Source organism: Pezoporus flaviventris, unplaced genomic scaffold, assembly GCF_033815535.1.
Source record: "Pezoporus flaviventris isolate CSIRO_AGI_PZ_B2104156 unplaced genomic scaffold, CSIRO_AGI_Pfla_v1 ptg000001l, whole genome shotgun sequence".
Taxonomy (NCBI): Eukaryota; Metazoa; Chordata; class Aves; order Psittaciformes; family Psittacidae; genus Pezoporus; species Pezoporus flaviventris.
The window spans coordinates 50,520,492-50,547,864 of record NW_026892549.1 but is presented as its reverse complement, the minus strand read 5'-3'; the positions used below and the strand labels follow the sequence as shown (position 1 = coordinate 50,547,864).

General features: G+C 41.6%; 1 protein-coding gene across 2 annotated transcripts in view; it reads right to left on the bottom strand.

Moving 5' to 3' along the window:
* Positions 1–27,373, bottom strand: part of TMEFF2 (transmembrane protein with EGF like and two follistatin like domains 2) — a 127,614-nt gene that overhangs the window by 5,486 nt on the left and 94,755 nt on the right. For both annotated transcript variants that reach the window (XM_061457299.1, XM_061457290.1), the window contains exons 7-9: positions 26,701–26,760; positions 2,820–2,943; positions 1,178–1,336 (exon numbers count right to left, since the gene is read on the bottom strand). In XM_061457299.1, the coding sequence (XP_061313283.1) occupies positions 1,178–1,336; positions 2,820–2,943; positions 26,701–26,760 (343 nt within the window). The remainder of the gene's footprint in view (positions 1–1,177; positions 1,337–2,819; positions 2,944–26,700; positions 26,761–27,373) is intronic.

Below are 27,373 nucleotides of genomic sequence, written 5' to 3'. Positions count from 1 at the left end.
CAAAACTAGAGTCACTCAACAAAACTATGCAGAGCATTTGTTCCATTATCAGTTACTAAACCATCTTCTTTTTCTTATCACAAACTACTGCTTTGTTTGTTTGAATTATTTCTGTGAATACCACCATAATCTGTTGCTCATTCAGCATTTACCATTGAGCTGATGGACTCAGCTTGGCCAAAAAAAGCAGCTACCTTTCATCAGATGGTTTTGTTTCATGCCTTGAGGCTGGAGAATGATTTATGATTATTTTTCTTTTTGTCTTTTCCAGGAACAAATTCTAGACCAGTCTTCCAGCCAGGTAATGCAACATAGGGACTGAAATACATTTGAGATTTTATTTTATGCACAGGTATGATACCTGGCCTGAATTTTTCTTTTTAATTTCAAAAATAAATTTATTTCTAAATCTAATGATTTCTCATTCTTACTAACTGGATTAATTTAACCTTGTGATTTCTGAGAGAAATCTGAAGATGTCTAAAGCTCAGAACCTACTCCAACCCTTCCTAGAGACAGTAACACACTTCAGCGTGGAAGCAGAGCAGCACATGTAGGAGAGGAAGGATTGCATCTACCCCTCATGTTCTGAACTTCCCTGGAGCTGTTGTTTCCATTACAGCCACCCTTTCCTCCTCATTAAAGAAAGAAAGAAACAAAATATCATATATGGCTTGGTGTGCCACCATCCAGAGAAGACTGTAAACATGTGCGTTACCTTTGAACACGTATACATGCCTAATGAAATCATTTAATCAATGGGATCACAAACAGGCTTAAAGTTTGTACGCTCTGCCTGATTAGGACTAAGGGAATGGGCCCTTGAGGAAACCAGATGGAGATATGATTAGTTTTATTAAGTGTTGATCCAGCTGCTGTATTTATATTCCCCTATTTATATGAACAATATTTGTCCAAGTGTCTGAATGCAAAATAGGAATCTTCACTTGCTGTAGGCACTGTTGCTACCTAAGTTTGATTAAGATGGAAGTAAAAATTCAGTCATAATTATGAGGCAGCACTGGCTGGCTGGACCAGACGGTATCTTCCGTTTGTTGGTGAATTAAACAGCATTTGCTGTCATCAGTGTCACTGCAGAAACCCATATAACCAGCGCACAAAGTAGGCAAAACAAAAGTCTTTTCTTTTCCTATTGCAAAATACCAGAGATACTGACCTTGTAATACAGAGGACTACAACACAGATGATAGCAATCTGGATGGTTCCAATCACAGCTGCTATTAAGACATACTGAAATCGTACTGGGCCTGGAACCACATATAAAACGCTGTAGTCCTTTTTTTCACAGTGTTGTCCAGTATAGCCAGCATCACATCTGAAACGAGAGATTTTTTTTACCCAGTTATCTGCTGCTTTCAAAGAATGAAAAAAAAAAAAAAATTACATCTGAAAAAAAAAAAATCAGTTGCCTAAGCATGAGCTTATGTGTTTTCTTGCCGGATGGGCTCCCTAGAGAGCGCACCAGTGCCTCCTTGACCTCCCAGAAGGCAGACCTCAGGTCCTAGCATCACTGCAATAGTGCCAGGAGGTGCCCAGGGAGCTGGGACTTATCTAGCATCAAGTGGAACTACTTGCATGTTGTGTTGAGAATCCATTTAGTTCCTTGCGCAACATATTTTACATTTCTCCCTTTCTTTGGGGAGGTGGGGGAGGGTGAAAAGCCATCTAGTTGTGGCTCCTTATGCAGATTACCCCGAAGGAGGTGATAAGCAATCATCCAAGCTCCATATGAAATGTGATTAGATGTTCCTGCAAGTGGATACATCATTTACATTTTGTCTGGTTGCTATAAAAAACCCTCTGTTGATGCTGCAACCATCTACCCCAATGCTGCTTGCTGCGCTGCTCACCAGCTCCCATCTTGCAGACTGACATCTCTCCTTTTGTGATTCTGGGGAAGAAACAGTGGGTTTCCCATTTTAACTCTTGCTAAAATCCCAAGAAAGAAGATGTGAAAATCCAGGTCAATGGCAGCAGCAACCCTAAGAGACTGAGCCAGACTGCTTGGGTCCCTCTCAGAAGTGTTAGTGGCACACTAACCCGGATGGGTCAAGCCTTGTGCTTCCACCCTTTTCCTCTCCTACATTCCCACAGCAGCCAGCAGCTTGAGAAAAGGACATTTTACATCTGAAGGGAGAACCTAAAACGCAGCAGCTTGCAAAGAACAAAACTTGCTTTGGCTGTTTGCAGGAGCTGGGAGAAGCTGGCTTAAGGGATCTACACTGTGGGATAAGTCTGGTCTGTATCTTAGCTCTCTGAGTCCAAAGTCCCAGGAATATGGTCCTTCATGCATAACAGTCCTCTGCCACCAGGCTGCTGGTTGGACTTCAGAGGTAATATCCCCACCTCTGCAGGGAGGCATTCACTGAAGAAACATGTCCTTTCACTACTACTCCTCTTCCCTGCCCTAACATCCTCCAAAGACTCCCACATGGAGCCACGTTTGTCCCAGCTCGCTGCCCCAGCTCGCATGCCTCCTGCCACAGCAGGGACATACCCCTGGGGTCATGCCTTTCCTTCAGAATGAGAAGGCTATCTGGTTGTTGCCTGAGCCCTTTGTGAAGTGCTTTTAAAAATACACCTAAATATAACTGAAGGTTACTGAATGTTCTTACAATCAATTAACATTGTGCATAACTCAATACACTTTCACCACACAAAATGGGGACTTCGTTGAATAATTTAAGTCTAATGGGTTTTGTAGCACAAAGGGCCACGGTTACCATTATTTTCCATGGTTTGTCTAGATTAAGGTTTTTTTCATGTGTGTAGCCTTTCCTCCTCAGTAGAAGGGTTACCTGCAAGACGGTTCCAGCATGTTAGTGGAGTGCTCACACTTGCCATGCATGCAGAAGCCATTGTAATGCTCTGGACAAGGGATGTAGATCCCTCTTGCACTTTCTTCCAGTTTATTTGCATTCTCTGTGAACAGAGGTGAAGGGAACATTAACCTGACAATGCAGAATAAGGTGGAAAGATGGAAAGAATTCAACAGATGAAAGAAAGGAAAATCAGAAGATGTGAAAGATGTTGTTCATGGAAGCAAGAAGAAGGGTTTGCACCTTGAAAAGGGTCGGCTGACGTAGATGAAAAGCTGTGCAAGGTTTTCTGTCGTTATTTTGCATATTTAATTCCTGTCAAGTTACAGCAAATGAGACACCAGACAAAATAATTTGACTATTCAAGACCTGATTACAGAATAGCACATAAAAAATGCCTGATCATTGCTGTTATTCTTTATGGACTGTCTCCTCACACCCAAGCAAGGCTAGGAAGAAGACTCTGGACATTTGCATGCAATATACCATTACAATATGCTTAATTATTCAATACAACATATTCAGAAAGATAACTTTACGGCTGAAGCAGGGGAGCAGGAGGCCAGAGCTGGAGTTTATCATCAGAAATGCACACTCATGCCCCAGAGCCCTGAGGCTTCCTGCCTGTCCCACAGCACAGGTACCTTTAAACTGGTTTGACTTTCTATGCCTACTTCTGTAGCCGTTAATAGTCACTGGGATTGCAGATACTGGAAAATACTTTCCTCCATGTGGCCAGGAAAATGGAGACTTCAGTCAGTTTGAAACAGGTATGTGCTCAGCATTTACATCATGGGCTGAAATACAGAGTGCTACTTGCAAGAGACTCACGTGACTTTTTCAGACCACTGAAGTGTTAATTGTACTGGGTAGTTTTTGGCAAATTCTTCCATTTAAACAATACTTATGACATCTCAAATGGTAAAATTCCCTTTTCTGTGAAAGTAACATCTAGCAACAACCAATTAAAAACAGAAGAAAAAAGTCTCCGGATAGTTGCCTGAGGAAATACATTCTGTACACAAGTTGAAGCATTTGTATCTTCCACAGGAAGTCCCTGAGTGTTATGAAAAAATTACAGTTTGTATTCTGCCTCCAAGCCAGTGATGCCGGCAGTAGGTATGCTTAGGTATTATCCCACCTTTGGGAAAAGTGTGTGTGGCAGATCCAAGGTACAGATTTTCATAATGAATTTATTTCCTGTTGCTGCTGTCCAAGGAGAGTTTTAAGAGTCTCTAACGACTCATGCTAATAAAGTTGGTTATATTGTCCTTATGTTAAAACAGCAACAGAGAATGACAGCGCAACCTCTGCATCCCTGTAGACAGCATTAACTTCTATCATTAGGACTTTCAGGACCTCTGCATTATGGACAATTATTGCATCTTTTAAAATGCACATATGTTGAACACAAACCTACCTGTCTCTCCTAGTCCCTGCTTACATTGAGATACCTGTGTGAGGCTGCCATAAAGGCTCTGTGTTAATGACACATAGCACAGAGGTGGGCATCATAGTGAGGGACCATTCCTGGGCTTGGGGCTGACAGCTGTCCCTGGGATGGCACAGACAGGACGTGCTGACAAGAAGCATGTTATAGGCATGGTATAACCTCCTCTGAGAGCTTGCCTGGGATTTCTGCTACTGGAAAGAGGTGGGAGCAGAAGGTCCATATGGTCTGATGCCAGACATTTTTGGCTACCTATCACTCTCTAGGTGAGGCACTGGATACCAGCATGTAAAATATATGACAGAGGGTTGTCATCCCACCAGGTCTTCGTGTATGTTCCTTTTTTTCCACCTGTAAATCTTTCCAGAACAGAAAAAGTAAGTGACATGTATCAGCTATCAGTGGACTTGCCTAGTGCACCCCTCTGCTGTGGACCACGTTCAAACATATTTCTGTTTAGGAAACTGCAGCAAGAAATACAGAATCCATATTAATATGTATTTTCTTTTCTATTGTGGAAAATATGCCATTTCCTTGAAGTTTTCCATTATCAAGAGGAAGTTTGCTTCCTTTCTGAAGAATAGGAGACTGCTGTGTGTGTATTTCTGAACCTTCTTTCTCAGGTACCAAGATATCTCTGTGGTGTTTATGTGCCACCGCTAACCAGTGTGAGAACCCCTCCCCTCTCAGATGAGCCAGCAGTGTCGCTAAAATGGTAGCATACCATTTGGTTTCTTTCTTTTAAAGGCATACTTCAAGGTGGTGAAGGAAATTGTTCCTTTTAGGACAAACAAATCTGCTAAGACTTGAAAGGGGGATCAGGACCTCTCCCAAACTTGCAGATGCTCTCACTCTGTGTAGGCTGTAGGACTGGTGAAAGAGGAATGATTTTTCCTCCTCCTGTAATCATGAGGGTAGAAACCACGTTTCTTTAAAAAGGTCTCTAGCATACTTTAATGTAAATCTAGCATCCTGTAGAACTTGTAAACACACCTCTAAGTGTAATGTTATGATGGAAAATGCTTTTCTGTATGAAAAACGAGATGGCCCAAGCTTTGCTAGCACTTCACAGGATAAACACTTCATTTGGGAACACTTATTATCTCGCTAGAAAGAGACTACAAAACTTACACACAAACTGTCTGTAATCCTTCATTTTGACTGACGACTCCTCTAAGAGAATTAGGAATTGAACACAAAGGCAGAGAGGGGGGCGAAGAGTTGCATTTAGTTTGATCTTCTGTTTCAGCCATTTGAAAGACAGGCCACAGTAAAAGCATCATTTATTTCAGAGTAAGTTCCCCTCTCCCAGCACATTTTGAATTCATACAAAATATTTTCCTCCCTTAAAACAGGTCATTTTTCTTATTACATAAAACATCTTTTCAGATTCAAAATAGAGCCCCAAACACCAAGATATGCATTAAAAGTCCCTTCATGTTTAAACTGACTGCTCTCATTTTTGAAGCATCTGAGCCCTTTTCAGTAATCCAGCAGTCAATGAGATACTAACTCTCATTAATGTATTGCAGGGTTTACATCACTATGAAATAAGAATTATAAATAATTTCTAAAAAGAGAGTATATGAATAAAAATATGTATAAATTATGAATCAAACAAGAACTGTACAATTAAAAAAAATAAACCTAAATGAAATAAATTTGGATTATTTATAAATTCAGTACTAGAGGCAATCTGCACTGTTCAGATTATAGCACCACTAAACTAAGGAGCCCCTTTACCACAGTCTTACGCCTACAGAGACCAAAGCTTAAATACAAAGTTACCCACACTTTTCCAAGCACAGTAGGTAGGTATTCATAAAGCAATGGCACAGACCAAAGTGCCTGTGGAGTGGCTTTGAAGTTATCCAGGTTTCCGTAAAGTTAAATTCAGTAGCTCTTCTTCAAACACTGGAGTTGCTGCATTGTTATCAGTGACTATATGTGAGTTTTATTTGCACCAAAATGACAGATTTGTACCTTTTGGTAATGGCTAGAATTTGAGACAGACGTTGTAAAGCCAAGATGAAATCTGGACTGACTGGGTCAGTCTTTCCTTTCTATGGACAAAAGTAATTCCTGCCACATTTCTCAAAGTGCATCTTTTTACTGCAAAAAGAAGTACACCCTAACCCTTCAGATCAACTGTATTCACAAACCTTGAAGCATTTTTTCAGATAGAAAATGCCACTTCAAGGAAGCCAACATCTTTTGCATTTCTGCAACGTTTTTTGCATCTTTAGCCTAACATGACATTTCATATTGTTCACATCTTTTGTTAGTGCCAGAACATGACATGATAGCCTATCATATAAGATACACTAGTCAAAACAGATTATTTTTAAATGCATTGAAGCCAGATGCTACTTCGTGTAGACTGAAACAGCTTATTATCTTGCTTCCTAGAAGAGACTCCCAGTTGAACACTTGCTCTCCAATCTTTCTATGGATGGCAGGGACATGCAGAAACAACAAGCTATTTCACTGGGTAAATCTGATCCTGAAAAGCTATCCAGTGACTGACCATCCACTCAGCGATCTTGCTTTTCCTGAGGGATTATCTTCTGAAATGTTAAATGAATTATTTAAATCTTATCTAAATTCCTTAATATCTATGGCTGTTCCTGTCCTCTGTTAAGAAGCAGTGGAAGAATTATTTCAAATATATTTTGTATTCTTTTTAATTTTTGGTTTATCTTTTCTTTCAGCCTTTCCTTCAGTTTTTGGAAGCAGACTGTGCTCCCTTAGGGATTCCCAGGTAAATGTTTCAGTGAAGCTGATATTCAAAAGCCAAAACAGCCTGGCCAGTTGCAGGACCAAACTCTACAAGTGATGAAAACAATGCAGCCAGTTTCTTCTCTGGGCAGCCCTCACTGGTCCCCATCTCCCATTTGAACTCACGTGGAGCTTCTGTTACACAACTTGAATGTGTGGAGGAGCGCTGCTGACAAACGAGTAAATCCATTAGTGCCCTTGATGAGGATTACATGAAGTACTGCCTGGAGTGACCAGAAAACTCTTTCCAGACCTAAGTTCTTGCAATCTACTTCGGAGAAATTAGATAAAAATCTAAGCAAAACCATAGGGTTTTTATGTCCAAAAATGGACTGCCAGGCACTGAATAATCAGTTCTGCAAGGCTGATAATTCTGTCATTCTTTATGTTTGAATCAGTGAGACTTTCTCAGTGATTTCAGGCAAGCAAAGTGGAGGGCCACGTCTCTGAATTCTCATGTTAGCTGTTCGCTGCTGTACAAGGTGTAATGTTGGAGCTTATGGAAACTGTAACTGATAGACTAGGCCCAACATAAAATATTGGCTCATGTACAGTGTTAATACCTAGCATACAGTCATCACTGGACCAAGGCAGGTCCTGAAAATACATACATATATATATATATATATATATATACACATATTTCATTAAATAAGGGATAAGATGGTGAATGATGTGCAGCAGAAGCTATTTTGACACCTGTCTCGTTGGAAACAGTGTTAAGGAGAATGGACTTACGTAATAATTTAATCTTTTAATACTGCTGAAGTCAGTCAAATTTGCAGCTGAAAGCTGTTGCTGATACTGAGGTAGTGACTCCTTACATATCACATTATCAGAGGATTTATGAAGGGAAAAAGGGATTCTTGGGTCAAATGTGTGTCCTTAACCTTCTCAACCCCTTTTGGAAGTGTGTGCATCCACCTCCTTTTACCTCCTTGGCAGTTCTCCCAACTATATGCTGCAGAGTGTAGCATTGTGAAGTTACTTTAAAAAGATCTTCTGCTCTACATGGTAGAGACTTGGTACACAGCTCTTACTTGAAATCAAACTAAAGGTCCAGAGAGTCAGAGGTCAACCTCTGGAGCAAATGTAGAGGATGCCCTAAGCTTTGTGGAAGAGCTTCAGTGATTGACAATGGTAGGAATTTGAATCTTATGGATGAGCCTAGGGATAGCTGTTTATGTTACTAAATGACAGTCTTCACACAGTCAGCAACTGCTGCTTTTTGGCGGGGGTAAAAGGGAGCTTCCTCAGTCCAGGAATGTTTCCAGGAGCAGCTGAAGGTCCCTGTGCAAAGTCATGAGGAATGGGGTTGTAATTGTGTTGCTCCCTCTGAAACTGCCGAATTGCTTTAGCAGGGTTCCGGATACTTTCCTGCCTCTCTAATAGCATCTAACAGGAATTGAGGTCCCATAGCAACTTATGAGGATAAAGTCCTTAGACTTCCTTTTTAGTTGTAATGAAGAACCGTGATGATAAATCCCAGCTCAGAACCAGCTCTGATGAGAGAAAAGAGAGTTCTCCAGAATCTTTGCTCAACAGCTCCAGACACTCTCCCCTTCACAGAGCTGCCAGCAGCCACACTGCCATCCACCAACGCAGCCATACCTCACCACTAACAACTACTCAGATCTGACCTATTAATTATCTTGACACGGTATGTTGCCTCCTTTTAAAACCTTGCTCTTGATCTCATGAATATATAGTGTCTCTTTACAATGAAGAAAATGTGTGCAAGCAACTTGCATGAAAATCACTGTTTGGGTGGGTGTTGGAGTGAACATTCAGAAGGAATTGCTTGCTGCTGCTCAAGAGGGAGCTCACCAGCCCACTCTCCCCAAGAGCTAGTGGAAAGTGATACACCAAATGTCAGCTGAAAATGTCTGGCACCACTATGCTGCAGCCCTAGCCTAAATTCATCCTGCAGCCATTCCAAGTACAAACTTCAAGCTTGTCTTTCTACATAAACTGCACAAAAAATACTCTCCCCATATAAGCTACTTTACCAAAGGCGAGAAAAAAAGAAGGGAAATGGAACTTGGTGAATTAAATGACATTCACTTATTTTCTCAGGCACAAAATAGGCTTGCTCAACACAGTAATTTATTAATTTTAAATGTCCCTATGCAAATGAGTTCCCTGGAATAAGATAACATCCACTTTCCTTTTTCAAAAATAATCCAGTGCTTTTTCCGTTTGAGATGATGGCAAGATGTCCTAGCACACTTGGAAAAAAATATTGAGCTCTGTCTTTTGCAGCAGTATATTGTAATTATTCAGCATGCTGCCATAATTAATAATAGAAACCAATGAATTAAGGCACTAATAATCCCCAGATGTTCAAACAGAGAACTTCCAGCTTGTCAGCATATAGATGTGGGCTCTGCTATATATGTTAAAGCTACCTCTGAACTTTTGAAATCAATAAGCGCTTTCATTTACAATATCTGTGAACAGATCTTCCTTATTTGAGAAGACTGCTTGAAATTAGGCAACTTGTTAATGATTTTCTTGCACATAACAAGATCATTTTTCTGCTCAAAACTAAATGTAGCCTTTTTTTTTTTTACCCTTCATCTATTTCTTCAGTTGCTACAGTCCCTCTGGATTCACTGCCTGGGCAAAGACTCCTTATCCCTTCCCCTAGAGACTGTATGTGGATCCCAAGGAACTGAGGCTCCTACACACAAGAGCAGGTGCTACCAAGTAGGTACTGCAATACAAGATGCAATACAACCCCAAAATAGCACAGGGATACAAGTACATGCTAGCAACCATTGCTCACATGCCTGAACAGGAACACCCAGCAATATTAGCCAAGACAAAAGAGAACAGAGAAAAATTCCACATGGGATAAAGTGTTGCTCAAAACCAAGTGCTTTCTCAGTGTTTGGGTGCTCACAATCAATACTTTCCCCCCTGGGGTGACCACTGCATTCATGGAGGTAAAGCACTTTGTCTGACCTCCTCCACTTCCCCACCACCCCATTTCATCCACTTACCCCTATTGGGGCCATCAGTAAAAGCAGCAGTCACCGCTGTGGATGCTGCACAAGTGCCTCCACACTTGGTTTGAGGACATCGAGAGATGATGGACTGACCTCTTCCTTCAGCAGCTTCCCAGAGCGATTCATCGCTATGTGTGACCAGCACCTGCCTGCTTCCCAGTCCAGTAGACTGGAAAGGTCTTCAGAGCCCCATGTGGTCTCTCTGTTAGCTGTCACCAAGCCATCTCTCAATACTTTTGTGGATAAGCTACACAGATGGAGCTCTAAGACCGCTGCTACAGGCACTGATTTCAAGGCCTGCAATCATTGCTACAGATGGGATTTCATGATGAGGGGCTGTACTGTGGATTTATCAAAGCCCTGGGTAAAGGGGCCCTTACAGTTTGTGCTTCCTTCTTTTGTGCCAGGATTGAATAAATCTGCATTAACCCCATTGCTAGAATAGATTACATCCTTCTTTGTGCTAACTCAGCTAGTCTTCGTTTTTAGCATGCTGATGACGATCCCTTCACTCAGATCCCCCTGTCTAAGAATGCCTCTGGCCCCGTGGGAGTGGCTTCCTCCCCCTTCAGAAATCAGCCATGTAAAGAAATAAAGATGTAGTTTTTCTTCTTGCATATGATCTCCTTAGGCAGCTCATGACAGCGCCCTTAGAGGATGAGTTAACCTTATTATTATTGTAATTCTGGGTTGAAAAAAAGTTGGTGTCAGTTTAGAGATTTGTGAGGTTCCCTCCAATTAGTCTGCGTGCCTGAAGGCAGAGGGAGTAATGCTGTATCCATCACCTGCAGTACAGCCCAAGCAGAGCGGGTGTCACCTCTCTGTAAGAAATTCCTCCCAATGGCTTGGCTGATGGCTTGCTTTCCCTCCCAACCACCTCTCCTCCAGCTGGTCATTAGTGCCAGTGCTGGAGGGGGTCAAAAATGGACAGTAGGAACCAGACCAAGGCTCCTCTTTACATTCTCCCCTCTGCAAAAGTATGTCTGAGAGTTGCAATTTACTCTTTAATAACATATTAAGCAGAGATGGGAATAACCATTATGCTATGCCTATGTTAGCAGCAGAATGCGCTTCTTTATGTGGCCAAATCCTGTCTCCTTCAGAGCAAGCAGGCATGGAGCTACAGAATGAGGCAGAGGGTGACTAGGAGGGATGCTGACATAGGAAACGTCTCTATATTCAGTGCTACCTTCTGGGGCACAGGAGCCAGACAACTGCACAGCCCCCATGCAGCACGTACAAACACATCTCCCTGTTTTGCTTCTTCCTGGCAGCAAACCCAAACTATATTCACAACCACAACCACTTCCCCATCTAACATCCAGTGCCACAGCAATACTAGTTAACTTAGTTAAGTGGTGATTAAGGAACAAAACTGCCTGAACTTGACCGAGTGGCGTCCTGCTGTTTCTCATTTATGTGCTACTATGCAATTTCTATATCAAAGCAGTCTTGCCAGTGCAGCACTCCAAGAGGGGCTTATTTATATGTAGATGTGGCTATATGACATTTCCAAATGCCATTCATTTGCATATGAAGGTTCCACTTTTTTCCCCCCACTTTGAGTAAACAGTCTGCTGCCACTCCAAAGCAGTGCTTTCCCTCAGTTGGAGCTTTTTCAGAGTGATCCTCCTCAAGAAGCTTAAAACCCCCTGAAACACCTCATTTTCATAACTTGGCAACCTTGGCTCTCAGTAGTGTCTATGTGTAGGTCTTTTGATTCATAGCTGTACATTCAATACCAAACGGACTGCAGGGAGCAAAACTGCAAGACCTTAAGATTTCATATGAAATGGCTACAGATAATTTACAATACAAATCAATATTTGCAAATAGGCCAGAAATATGATGGAAGCTTGTTGTCGTCCTAAAAAAGGCTGTGGGTCACATTCATTATAGCTATGAAGACGGTATTGATTTTTGTCACTGCTCTTTCACTTGAAAACAAAAGCAGGAGCTTGTTGCAAGAGCTGCTGAGGAGCTCTGAAACTGCAAACCTAACACAAAACCTCAACCTTACATAATGCTGGGAAAGCCAAGTGGACATTATATATTCAGTTGTCTTGTCAAAGGAAGATAAGGCTGAAGCAGATGGTATGTGGGCAAAGTTTCAACCCGAATACATTGCCTTCTAAAAACCAGCGGTGCTAGGAAAACAGCCCAGTTTTGTGGCACGAGGTGGATGACCAGATTACCTGCACATTAAAGAGCCACCTGATGCGGAGCCTTGAGGTCTGTGCTGTGGAGGAGCTGGAAGAGCTTCCCACTGACAATATATGTATGAAAAACCAAGAATCTCAACACCTGTCACATACCACTTAGTGTGAGTAGTATGAATTATGCATAATACAGCTTGAGCTCCGTCCTCATACACATTTGCACCGGGATGCGCAGCCAAGGGTGTACGTTGAAGGAAATGGTCTTTCGGCATTACCAGGCGGTGTGGGAGTGCTGATGGCATGCAAAGTGGATGGCGGACTCACCAGACATCCGTTGTCCTCCTCCCTCACAGCTCAGCTATGCTCCATGTTTGTGAGCAGACCTCCTCCACAACCCCACTACCTTGTGGGCAGGCAAATGCTAAGGTGAAGATGAGCCGCTCTTTCAACCCCCTGCTCAGCCTATGGGCAGGGGACTGCAACAGGCACTTCCAGATTGTGACAACAAGCACGACACCACCTGGGAGTCATCATCACTGTGCTCTTACCTTATGGACTTTCATCCATCTGCCACTGTGTTTCTAAAGGACTTCATCCTCCTCCCCTGCCAACTGGTAGATAGCATCAAATATGACAAATGGGATGAGATGCCAGAAAGCCGATAAATACTTTTGATACAGCCCTAAAAATAGTGAAGGGATATTTGTACTCTTCTGACAGTTTTCAAAGAGTAGATGGATATGCATGACCTAAGTTTTAAGATGGGTGTCAAGAATATTGATGTGTGGAGGGAGCAAGATCATTTCTCTGGCATCACCCTGAGGGACAGTCGCATGACTAACGATGTCTCCCGTCTCCCAGCTATGGGTGTGCAGGGACAGAAGACAGCCTGGGGAGGGCTGTGACTTCGATGCCCATCATGAAAGAAAGGATTTGGCTTGACAGTGCAGCTTTGCACACCTAGGATGTACCTTTTCCTCTAAATGGGAGAAATGGGGTGTAACTGCTCTCAGTGCCCAGTGGTACTTCTCATGGCTAGCTGGTTCACACTAGGGCAGGCTGTGACCAGTTGCACCACCTGTACTGTTCTGAAGGGCTATACAGGAATGAAACCAAGCACATCTTTCAAAAACACGGTGGGATATAATATATATATGTTCTGATGGAAGAAGTTACTAGATTGGATAAAAGCTATAAACAATGATTTTGGTGCAGTTTCTTGTGGAGGACTAGTAAAAGAGGGTGTTGTAGTGGCCTAAGTTATGGCCTTGCAATTGCTGCCACGCTAATTCATGCTCCATACGTGACTGAACCTGGTGTGTTTCTGGGACTATGCCTGTAAAGTTAATTTAGTATTTTCAACCCATCTCTGGAAATGAGGAAGGCAAATACAGCTTTTTCCTCTCCCCTCCAATCCCTTAATAACAGATTCCAAAGGTCTCAAATTCACACATGGAATCCCAGTGTCCTGAAGTTACTCTCTCTTTGGCATGTGGCTGGCAGAAATTTCAATACTGATGCAACTAGTGGCTCTTCCAATTTTTAAGGACTATATTGATAAAAATTGCTTTTAAGCCATTTAACTGTGGATTAACAAAGCATGTTTCCCTGTCTATATGGAGATGCACTTACCATCTTTACCTACCTGACCACTCTCAGAGGAACACACACATCTAATGCAACACGAAGCTGTGTTTTCCATCAACCTTTGCCCTGTCTCTTCAGCTATGAGTGGCTTTTACTGGCAGAAAGATCGGGCAGGCAATCAATGAACAAAATAGGAGCTTCATTTTGAGAAACTGCTGCAAATAAAAGCACACCTTAATCCAATTACCAGGCTGTCCCCTAATTTCCAATAGGAACTCCAGGTCTGAATGGATTGTTTTATGTGGTGATCAATGGGTAGCAAGAAGCAGCATCTGTAAAGGTCTCTGACTTATTTAGGCCTGCCAGCACGACGTTATGAGAACTTACTTTTTGGTTGCACGCTTCAAACAAACTCAAAAAATTACAAAGCAAATACGAATGGCAAAACTGTCAGAGAGGTTTGATGGGAGGCACGGAGATGGGAGAGTTTACACAGGTACGTGACAGCACGGACAAGCAGGTCAGGGATGTCAGTTTGGTCACGAGGTGTCTCCTTCAGTCCTTTTGACAGCCTGAAGGTTTTACAGCCCTAATTTTGCACAAATTTTAAATTCAGTTGTAATTACTAGAAGCAGTCTTTCATTTTTCCTTTTTTTTTTTTTTGGGGTACACATTGGTAAGCTTCTGCCAAGCTGGAGTGTGACACCCATTTGGCTCCATTCCTTCCTTTTTTTCTCCAAGGTAGCATCTGTGCTTGTAAAGCCATGCTGCCTGAGAGAATTAATCAAGGAAACTGAAGAAAGAGCTGCAGAATTTGGGGGAAGTGTGTGCAAGAAAATAGGAGGCTGAAGTAAAAAATACGTAACTTTTACATGTGGTTTTTTTTAATGCTTCCTGAATCATGTGCCTGGCAAATCCCTTGTGCATATCCTGGCTATTTTAGTTGTCAGAACATGACCCTGAATGGCCTGTGACTGCTCAGAGATATGTCTGTTCTTGGTTAAAAGCATGGTTTCAGCCATGCTTTTCCTGATTTTGTTTGGGCTATTCAGAAAAGTTTTATTATGTTCAGGAACATTTTAGTGCATGCTGCAAAACTGTGATCACTCTTCTGTACAAACCAAAGTGCTACTTTTGCTGAGGAATGAAACCTGCTCACTTTGCCCCTATTGTTACTCACCTGAGTCTAGCATTGTAAAACTGTGATGGTAATGGGTCCACACAGACTACAACTGTGCTTTCTGTATCTGTGCACTTCCATTGTTAAAATCTTTTGTGAGGGCTCAAAGGATCACTTTTTAGCAGACTATACATTAGAAATTCCTACTTGGTAATCAGGAGTTTAATGCTTCTTTTCCCATGCCTGAAGCTGGAAAAATATCCCCTGCTATTCCAAACTTAAATGTAGCAGGAGAAACTGATAAAACAATATAAAATGCCACTGCAGCAAAACCTACTATATATTTTTGCCTAATGTACTTTGTTTCCCATCTGTCATGAAACCCTGCAATGGCAGGAGAAAGCCGAAACCTTTGCGTGTCCTTGTTTTTGTAACAAAAGGGCTCTATCTTGCCATACAAATTCAAGCTTTTTGTCTATTAGTCAGATGCCAAAGGTCTATGAGGCAAAAACTGGTCTCTGAGATGTGGAGAGGAGACCACCCAATGCTACAGGACATACTTTATGCCTACGAGTAGCCTCAAGGGCTGAAAAGAGATCCCTCCAGGGCACACATTGCACTGGAGACAGTTATGGAGCTGTCACCTCTCGTCTGATGACTGCAAACCCTTCCACAGCACAATGTCCTTGAAGTGACTCCTTCATGCCCCAAACTCAGACTCTGCTTGCCAAAATATGCCAAATGCATATGGGATTTGGCTGTTTTGGGATGTCCAGCTCCCATTAAACTCTTCAGAGAGAAAAGAAGAGTTCCATGGCTTCCCCTGCCTCTACATGTCAATGTATTTTGGTGTTACAGGACACAATGTGAGTGCAATCCTGCCTCGCTCATTCTTTCCATAAAGACTAGAGTAGCTTCTGTACACTGTAGAGGTCCTGAGATTCATCACTGGCCGCACAGCCCATTTTGCAGCACAGCCAGAAAAGTTTATTAAGAACATCTTTTTTATACATGAATACTTGCATTTACTATTTTTATAAGCCTGCACCAGCATTATTGTCTTACAGAAGTGCCACAGAAGTGAGCTGTAAAGATGGCATTTGTATAAATACAGGGTTTGGCATTTTATCTCAGTGCTCACTCCTAGGGCTAATATTCAAAGTGGGAGAAGCTGAATGGAAAAGAAAGGGCAATTTCACAAAATGGAAAATTTGCTAAGAATAAAAATGGATGAAAAAGCCATACTGAGTAATCACAAAGCCATTAAACTCAAGGGCCATTCCTCCCACTAGCTTCAGCGAGGCCAGAATTTTACCTACTGCCCCTTTAAATCTTTTTCATTCTTATAACAGTATTTTAAACCAAACAGCTGACATCCTTCTGCCCAGCCAAGGCCCTTTAAATCACTGAAATGCAAGATGGAAAAAAATCCGCAGTGCCAGATGTGTCTAAAAACAGTCACAGTTCTTGTCAAGGCAATCTGCAGAAGGAAATGTTTAGCATATATCATGCCTGACAAAACACTAATAGTTTATCAGTTTTGATATTATAGACTAATAACAAGCCCTCCCACGACTACTTCATTTGCAGAGCACAGGGACAGGCTAGACTTGTGCTACTTGATTTCTGAACAGTGCTTTTTATTTAATCCTTCCCTGTCCTAGCTAGATGGAAGTACACTTCCATTTTTAAATGAAATTGTAAATGAAATACCCAAGGGAGGGGGGTGCTTTTGATCTACACCTGACACAGCTTTAAACCACAGATAAAATAGAATAGGGAGATTAAAACCATAGGGAGGGTTTTAATGTGCTTGTCTTTTTTTTCCTCCTGAAAAATATTTTGCTATTATGTAATGCTGTCTAAAATGGGTAAAGCTGGTGATAACAGCAGTAGGCAAAGAAGTACATTTCAATTCAGGGCTGATAACCTTCTGAAAGGCACGACCACTTGTTCTGTAATAGCACAGTTTGTTTACAGCTGTTGTATTTCCAGGAAGAGAGTTTCACACTAACTTCATGCTCATGGGTACATGGTAAAATGGTAGCCCAAGTGTGTAAGAAGTCACCTTCCTGAGAAGGAAAATGCTGCTTTTCCAACCTGACTTATTAAGAGAGCTTCCACTTGCTTGGTGGTACAGATGTGCACCTCAAACTGCCAAGGATGAGTTTCTTCCATGTGCAGAAAAAAACTTCTATGGACAGAAGTATGGGAGAAGGCATAGCTGATTCAAAACACTGCATCCCCTATAAGCCATTTTCCATTTTATTTAAGTAATCACTAGTGGTTTGTGTCTCATACACTAAATATTAAGAAATACAAAAGGAATAGTTATGTTCCATTGCTTGAACAATCAGTGCAAGATGCAGATTTTAGCAGATGTGTGCAATGAAAAGAAGCGAAACCATCAGCAAAGTGAAACAGATGTGGCAAGATATTAGTGTCTTCACTTCCTTTGCTAAAATCTATTAAACTAGGCAAAAATTACTACTTGTCTCCATGTGGTCTATTTCTGAAGGTCTATCAAAAGTAAATATACCCATGCCTTTGTTTTTTCCCCAACCATATTTCTTTTCATTCTACCAGATGCATTTATACTCCCTGAATCTAGGTGAAAGCCTTTGTTATCTTAAGGATCAGGTTACCATTTCATGTGTCTAAATGATCAAATTATCTTGTGTTTGTATTGCAATTTGACATGACGATACTCCTTCTAGAAAAGATGATGTTTCAGTTAGCTCTAAGTAGCAAGTTTCCTTACTATACAACTTATTTATTACAACTGTCATAGGCTTTCATCTCATGGTATTTTGAACATTTCAGAAAGAATGCCAAAACATCCCATGAAACAAAATTCTGAAGAAATTCAGTTCTATGAATATTTCAAAATATTATTTTTTTTATTTTACATTTCAGACTAGATCAAACACAAATATTTAAATGTTGGTGTTTACTGAAAACGGATATTCTAGCATCTCATCACAACTTTAACTCTCAAATTCTTGGGAAGGCTCTGCAATTCCCAACAGCAGATTTACAGGAACCAGACTTAAAATAGGGCTTCTAGGCATAAAAATACACTGTGGTACTCCTTAATATACATTAACTAATTCAAGCTGGTGTTGTGGATGGCAGACAGCTGTATGCTTCCTCTCAAACAGCATCCTTCAAGGACGACTCTTGAGCTAATCAAAGTGCCTGTAGCTCAGGGGAAGGGTGGAACCAAGGGTGAGAGAAATTCCTCCCCAGATCCAGAAAGCAGGATTAATTTTCCCAGCCTATTCCTTGGGGAAGATCAACTCAAATACAAAGTCTTGTCTCAAATACTTTTTTTTTTACTTTCCTTTTTTGTAGAGAATGCAGCAGGGTTGAGAATAAAAAGAAGATGCTATTGAGAGGGAAATGCCTTCATGAAGATGTCAAAAGGACAAAGCCAGTTGGCATCTACAATCTTCCTGGCACATGGATGAAGTGCTAGGAGTTACAGACCGATACCTAAACCAGGACCACAGCTGACACTATGAAACCCAGCCATGGGGGCTGCATTCATTTCTTCTTGGTACCCCTTGCCATTAAAGGTCCTATTTAGAAAGAAGGCATCTGGTTAAAGGCAACTTGAGAAATCAGACACAATTCAAGTTGTGTTGAGTTTTAGGGATCACATTTTTATGTGTCAGCACAAAATTGTCTTTTTTTCTGCAGGTTCTACCTTCATTTGAGTTTATTCATTCTTGTCAAAACACAAATACTGAGTGGAGGATAAAACCATCCCTGGGTACTGAAAAACTCAGACTTGTTCAGGAAGATGGGTTTCTATGCTCCAAATATGGTAAAATATATGTAAATGATACACAATGTGTTTATGGACTGGGAAACAAATGGAAAAATCTGTAGAAATGCCTATGTAAACTCAGGTCTGCTCATCTCTATTACACTTAGTTTCTGTTTTTATCCATAACCTTTAACAGAACAAAATGTTACAGAAGACTGCTTATATGATAGTATAAGGGAAAAAACAACCAGAAAGGTACACAGTCTTAGGGAAGCAGAAGTGGGAGTCAATGTTTGGAGCAAGCTCTGTGAACTTTGCACAGTTCTGATGGAAACCCTAGATGGAAAAATACACTTGCATTACACCCTCATCTTGACAAAGCTTTACACCTGAACTAATTTCTAGGACTTAAATACTGCAGGGATGCTGATAATAATAAAATAGCTCAGTCTAATTCGTATTTTTTAAGCTCCCCATGCCAGTATTGGTGTTGCACATTGATACTTACTTTTCTTGTTTATTTCCTACAGATCAAATTCTTAGCCTGGACATACTGAATCTTCAGGCTACTGAGCTTCCAAGCAAATCAAATAGCTTTCCTTATGATGTTCACTTACAATACTACTGAATTTGTTTATTATGAGAAGAATGCAGAAATGAATTCTGCAACTTTTGATTCACATTCATTAGTGACTAAATTAAGGGCTAAGCTTTAAAAGCACAAGTGGAAATGCTCTTTTGCCTTGTGCTACATCAGTCTAGGTAAAAAGATGCCTAGCAGTTCACCTGAGACCTAATTTAAGTTTTAATGCTAACAATTACAGGTTCCATGAGCATGACACTGGGAAATCATAAGTAATGAAAAGGCACAATTTCTCTTATTATAAAACCACAAAACCCCAGAAACTCAAAAAAACAAGGCACATTTTACCAAGCTTAGCACATGTGGTTCAAAGTTAGAGGAGAACTGTCATAAAAAAGTGAGGCATTCTCTTGAGGCTGGCAGATTAAATGAGCAATATTTCTCTCTTCTTATAGCTTGTTTTTAAAATCTCCATAAGCCTGTTTTGATTTTGCATGCTCCTCAGAAAAAGACTGTTATGAGAGTAAGTGCTGTTAAATCACACTGCATGGCGCTCCAGAGTGCTGCAGTTTCTTTCCTGGCATAGACTTGTTTGTGAGGCTATTATATGACCTCTACAATAGCGTGTCCATCTCCTGTTCCAAAATAATTAAGTAGATTTCAGTAAGATGGAGCCACACAGGGTCTAAAGATAAATTTGAGAGTGTAAGAAGAAGAACACTTGGGGTAGCCTCTGCTGCAGCGCCCACTGCTAGGCAATTGTATTAATGCCTCGGTTATTCGTATTTTAGAAATAAAGCATCCACTCCCCATGATGGCACAGAGAAATGCTAGAGTGGGACTTTCTTTACTCCATCTTTTGAAAACCAGGAGGTAAATTACAAAAAACAGCAGCTGCAATTTTTCATCTAAGAAATCACTCAGGACAAGTGAAGGCTTGGGGGCCAAACGAGTAGTTGGGACTGACACTGCTGGCTACTCAGACTTTGGTTCAGAAGTAGGTGACAGTAAGATTTATTAACCTACCAGCTGGCCTCTTCCCCTGCTTCTTAAATTTTCTCCTGGATATCAACAAAAGTGGAGGAGCTGCAAGCCAGCAGAACGGCTGCAGACCACCGTGCTATCAGCATATGGTGATCTCTCTCTTCCCTTTGAAAATCACTCAGAAGAATCCCAGAATAGGAATGGTTTCCTTTTCTGTGTTTTTTAGTACTCTGTAAATTAAACTAAGCTACACACAGTTACTATTGCCGAGTAAACACTATCCAGCTTTCTGCAATGGTAAACCTTGGTTCTGTTTTGGAATCCTCCAAGTTCCATGCAATGAGCTGAGACATTTCCTCTGTTCTACTTTTGGAAAGCTTTTCTATCAGGAGAGCCAGGATTAGGTAGGCAAAACAAGGCCAAAATGCTTTTGGACCTGACTCTTTTAGGAAATTATTTTCTAAGTGGAGGCTGGCTTTATGCTTAGATCATTTTGAGTTCGTATGCCCCAGACTTCAGCTATCTGTAAACATAGAATCATAGAATAGTCAGGGTTGGAAAGAACCGTAAGACCATCTAGTTCCAACCCCTGTGCCATAGGCAGGGACACAACACACTAGACCATGTCGCCCAAGACTCTGTCCAGCCTGGCCTTGAACACTGCCAGGGATGGAGTATTTACCACTTCTTTGGGCAACCTGTTCAGTGCCTCACCACCTTCACAGTAAAGAACATCTACATTTCCAAGCCACCAGACATCCTAAAGGACATCCAGGGATGTGGAGCATAATATGGTCACATCTCTTGAGTGAGATGCCCTCATCAGCCTGAAATACAATCTGCACTGGTGCTTCTTTGTTTTGTAAGCTCATCTCCAGCCGTTTGTGGACTTTCACTGTATATAAAACTCATGTATATTTTCACAAAACCTTTCACTTGTAAATTCATAACAACTGCAGCAACATTTAAGGCTTTACATTTTTTAAAGCTATGTATCAACTGTGCTATTCCAGGAGTGTGCATGCCTATGTGTGTGAGCGCAGGTGGAGGCCGCAGCTAGACAGCATTCATGCTGCCACACAGCTGTCAAAATATTAAAATGTGGGTTTTTTTTTCAATTCTTAAGTGATTTGATGGAAAAACAGGAACACTTCCTAAATAATCTATTTGTTTAGTGTGACAACCTCTGAGTCCGCGGAAGCGAAAGCCAAGCAAATCTGCATATGCAAGGATGCAATTTCCCCAGCCTTTTTACAAAGCTGCAGATGAGAAATGGTATCTCTCTAGCTGTGATGGATGCACGGTGCTCCGCTCTATGTCTCACTTGCTAATTCCATTAAGAAGAAAGGAAAGCCCGGTTCACAAAGGCAGAGCAAAACTGCATGATAGTTTATATCCCATAGCTAAGCTCTGGGGCTTTATTATTCTTTACCAGTTTAGGAAATGGCTTACATGATAGTAGACACAAGATTTAATTTATAGGGTCAATGTCAACTGGTTTACACTCAAACCTTAACCTACTTGAAAATTTTATAATCTGGAGGAGGAATCTAGTCTGAAGTTCTCATATTTTATTCCTGGCGGGGGATGAGGTTGGAGGGAAATGAAATAGTCACTCTCTATAGAAATCCAGTACTGCTGTTCTGATTCCTGGCCACTCTCCAGGCCTATTACAGACAATAAAGACGACTGTGACTGAATTCAGTGGGCTCTGTATCAAGCCCGTGAAGAAAGGGATGCATCACAGCCCAGTGCTTCTCACATGTGCTGGGTCAGTGCACCACTGTCAGTTCTCCATTTTCCTTGATAGGCATGGCTTGTTGCCCTGTTCAAAGGGATTAGAAATTAATGACGCAGAGTGGTGGGTTTTGGTAAAGTTTTAGGATGGTTTTCTTTTCTCAAACATAATTATTACGTCGTATTTATCTTGGAGTCCAAGACTCTTGGACTTTTGAAGAGACCCTTTATCCCGGGAAGGGGGATTCTGTGATGGCTGTTGCTGCCTTCATCCCACAGCTCTGGCCCAGCCAAGGGAGGATGATGTGTTGACACAGATGGATTTTGCCCTTTTTGGTGGAGCGTTCCATTTGCTTGGGCAGCACAGCCATCTGCTGGATTACTTGCCCAATCACCTCTGGTAATGCCAGGAAGGCCCCTGTGCCAGAAAGTGGCCTGAAAGAGATCCAAGACTGTCAGGAAGATTTGAAATCCCATGGGAAACCAGAAGGAAGAGCTGGGAACAGAGCAGCCGTGAGCATACGCGCAGCATTTCGTGCTTGTTAGCATTTCCTGGGCACAGCATCAGCATTAGCAAGAGGGTCCCTGGCAATGCCTGCAAGAGAGACCCCGAACGAGCCAACACTGCAGAAGGCACCACCGGAGGATCCAGCCAAGGGAGAATTTACCACTGTTGAGGAACCCAAAAATATGGCTCAAACTGACCATATATGTGTGTTTTTCATTGAAGAAGACTATTGGGGCTGAAAATACCTTTTTTCCCCTTTCCATCAGCTTTGTTGTGCTGCTGGCATTCTGCTGCCGAGAACTGATCTAATCAATGCTCATACAGGGAGGTTTGTCTGGCTTTGAAGATGATATTATTGAATAGGTCTATCAAATTTGTCAGTGTCTTTGCTGACAATTTTCATGAATATATAACACTGAAATATGGCTCATCCATTCTGACTTATTCCTTATAGTGCTCCAAGTGACTTGAAAAAAACCTCAGTAATTTGATAATGAGAAAGGATAAAATCAGTTAGGGGGATAATTGCTCATATCAAATCTTAAGAAGGGAATATAAATATTGAAGAATAAAAATAAAGTAAATAAGGTAAATAAACAAGATGAAAACTCCTTGATTTGCCTGAATGCAAAAATTCCACCAAAACAGTCAACTTTTGTATGCATATAATGGGGAAATTCATGAAAACATTTATCACAGGACTTTCAGCTCTGACACTACATTCCAAAGCATACATTACACTTAAAATGTTTAAAAATGCTCTTTCATAGAAATTGCCAGATAAACTATTTCTATCTGATTTGAGGGAAAAATCCCACCCGTTCATTTATTGACTAAAACTAAATCTTATTTCACAAACTTGATCAACATCAACAATATCATTTGTTGAAAAAAGTGACACCACCCCCCCCCCCCCCCCCCCCCCAGTCTGAAAAATACTTTGGGGGTTCAGAAAAAAAAGAGGCCAGAATAGCAGAGAGAGAGGCGCAAACACACCTCTGTACAGACACTGTGATTACACGTATTGCACAAGCAGCCATGGCACAAGCCATGGTGAACCTGCAGAAATGAACGCCATCAGAGAACGGCCACTTATGGCTCACTTTCCCCATGTTAGCTTTGTTAAAAAAGGGGACATGCTTTTTGGGTGTCTCTGATTCTAATCAGGTGTTTCCACTATCAGACATAACTTGACTGTGTAAAGAGCCCTTAAAAAATGAAGGTGGTGTAAACTTACTGCAAAGATTTACGCTCCAAAGGAACAAGTCCTCTTGGTTTTTCAAACTGTAAGATTTGTCTATTATTTGCAAGTATTAACGGGCTTGAAGGAACAGCAGGGAGCAAAGACACTGATGGAACAGACGGTCTGAATATTTCTAGATGAAAAAAATCAGCCGGGTGTTGGGCCTTGTGGCTGTTCCCAAAGCTGCTGCCTTCCTGGGACCCCACGTCGAGCGTGCGGGGGTGTTGATGGAAAAACCTGCACCGCTCAGCTACAACGGTCTCTGCAAAGAGCATTTGGCACTGCTGCATTAGCATAATTGACAACATCAATTATGCCCACTGCTATTTTCTCCCCTGGGAAAGTCAGTCCATACAAGTCAATGTTTTTAAAAGCGTGGAGTGCTTATGGTCGCTGCAATTTTTAATGCCATTAAATGGTAAGAGAACAAAGGTATTCTATGGGAAGGTGCAAGCTTGGGGAAATTGCTTTAGAAGCACGACAGCTGAGGAACTGCTGCTTTTTCACACAAAGCTCTCCATGGTCAGGGCAGTATTTCCCTTATGAGGGATATGAAGGTGGGAAAAAAGTAGCACATACCACGCTCCTGTAATAGCCATCATCAAATGCTTCTACACTTGAAAAAGTGTGAGGACGGCATGGAGCTTCCTGCCTGGAAAATGCTGAAGCCTGAATGCTCCCTGAGCCTCAGTTTTATATTGATGTCTTCCTTTTCACTATTTCCAAAAGGCTGGAGTTGTTACAGCTTTTTAATACAGTGGTCCCTTTTCCCTAGGGTTTCCTGGCAAGGTTATGGCACAAATATGTGGGAGAGTGGAGTCATGTGGATTGCCCTGCATGAACTTGCACCTTTCACCCTACATGCTGACACTGTATGCAAAAATGAAAAAGTTAAGTAAGAATAATAGGTAGGTACATAAAAAGACATCAGCTGGTGCAAGTGATTGCAGTTAAATCAATGGATGGTACCTGACAAGACCCACCCAGAGGACACATTCGCTGTCCTTGAAGCTCCCCACTGGGGCCTGAAGCATAGCAGAAGCCTCAAGCTGCTGCCTGCTAAAGTGCAACCATGGTGCCTTTCTGTGCCAGAGCCTTACTGCTTGTTTAGGATGTCTCCATTACTCCGTGGCTCTAGAGCAGTGAGGTGCTGTCCTCCTCTACACAGTGCCCCATCGCCTCTCACTGGCTATCTGTTCCCACACCCCTCCACACTCAGAAACCATCTTCAGTGCCGACCCGCTCCTCTTTGCCATACCTCCCCCCTCCCCTCTGCCCAATAAACCAGTTCCCTCTTGCGTTCCTTGCTCGACTCCCAACCCTTGACTGCAATCAATTTTCTTCTACCCACCACCTCTCCTCTCAAGCGTAGGCTGAAACATCATCTCCTAAGCAAGAGCTGTTCTTTTCCTCCTGCCCACTTGAGCTGAAGGTGCCTTCTGTGCACCTCTTCCTCTGTGACCCATGACTTGGCTTTCTCTTGTCATCGCTGTGATCTCCTCCTCCTCCCTCTTCTGCTTTTCCTCCCTTCTTGTTCCAACTCAGTTGCTTCATGCTTAAATGCGCTTTCTCCTTTCTAAGCAATGTGGGTCTGTATCTCCTGCCCATCACAGGAAACAACCTCAGCCCTTCCAGCCTTTTGAGACAAGTGACAGCTGCCTCCCAGAGAAAAGTTGAGATTAATCAAGGGTTTGGGGGAAAGAGACTGAAGACTTTCTCTCTTTGAGTGACTATCTCTTCACCCATGGAAGGACTCCTTGGCAGCAGGAAACACCTGAGCCATTGCTCATCTTTGATCTTTTGGGAATGAATCTCAGCATTTACTTTCCATAGAGATTTCTACCCTCTCTGCTTCGTGCTGCAGCCACCCCCAACACCTAGCACTCCTCTGCCTCACCATCATTTATTCATAGCTCTATGTTTTAATCATCACGTATGATTTTTAAGTAGGAACAGAACAACCATTTCTAATGGCTATTTCTAATCTACTAACACAAGGATGTCATGTACAAAGGGCCCTCGCAAGAGATGACCAGCTGAATTAACTACTGTCTGAGGACTCTGCAGGTAAGAAGTGTTAAGACCTGTGAAACCTTCAGCTGGATTTCACCTAAGCCATGCAGCAATCTGCTCAGATAAACCCAGTGAGCTGCACCTACTCTCTCTAAATACTTTCAAAGCACAAAAATATAACAAACTTAAGCAAGGAATGCATCACCTGACCCATTTTCACAATAGCTTCCCAAAGGCTTTAATTCTCAGTGTGAGCTGTGAATATCTGCACGCGTACACATGCGCACACACATATTCAACTTCCAAATCAATCCTCTCAGGCAAAGGGTGTAAAAAATGTCTCCCAAATCTCTCTGTATTTACATGGTTTTAATTTCAAATGCCATATAAGTCTATTCAGCCATTATATTTTATTGTAGCTTCTAAATAAATTAAAACCATTTATCACTTAAAAAAACCCTCACATTTTAAGAATCTTATTAACTTCATAGTTAAGCACTGACAGGTAATATCATCTATAAAGGCAACGTTTCACAGTATCACAGCTGGCTATGCTCTGGACTTGCACTTTCTTAAACCTGTATATCATGAGAAAAATATGCATACTCCAGCGCACTGATTCAACAATTTTCAATAAAGTCTGCTAATTCTGGCAAATAATTTACAACACTTATTTCCACTGTCAGAACTGTTTTATGGCCGTGATATCTGTACATTGACAAAAATGGAAGTAGCCCATTTATTAAGAAGGAAGAGAGTTTCCAGCAAAACAAAGAGTAATGCAGAAAGAGTGTTTTTTTAAAAAGTAAACCAAGAAAACCACCCTAGAAGATAAGGACACCTCAGTTTAGCAGAGGAAAAAAGGCACTCACACAGTTCCTGTGAATTGTGATTCTCACAGAATAGGAACCGTACCTGCATAATCTGTTCTTGCGTAATGCCCATCTTCTGATTTTGTAGTCGTTGTAGTATTATCTGTGTGAAAAGAAATACGTTAAATTGCTTGGGGAGCCTATACCTGATACAAACTATGTCCCAACCACCAGTGTCCAGGCAAATGTGGCTTCACTTGCATGCACAGTATCGCTGCTCGCTGCAAGGCTCCCCTGCATATGCCAGGTGAAAACAGCAGGATCCGGCTTTTTTGGAATGAAACATGAAACATCTTCCATTAAGAAAACACGTTTTTTTATAACAATATGTGATAACAGATTGCACTGGGATAAATATATCGGTATGAAACAGGAGTTGTCATTTCTGCTCTATTTGAAGTAATTGGGGAGTTTTAATATGTACCGTGAAATGAACTGCCACATAGGGTGGTTTAATTTAAAGAGATAAGAATAAACTAGAATGTGTTTAATACACCTGTATAGTATGGCTTTGTAAGTAGATGTACTGAGGATTTATTGGTCAGAAGCTAAGGGGAAAAAAGCTATTAAAAGTCTGAGCCTTAGCAGACACTCTATTTACAGGAGCTATTTAAAGGCAAATTTTCTTCACTTTTATTTTAGAGCAAAATAGAGTTTTGCAGTCAACTCAAAGGTTACAGGTGATGTAGTAGCCCATGAGCTGAGCACAGACACAC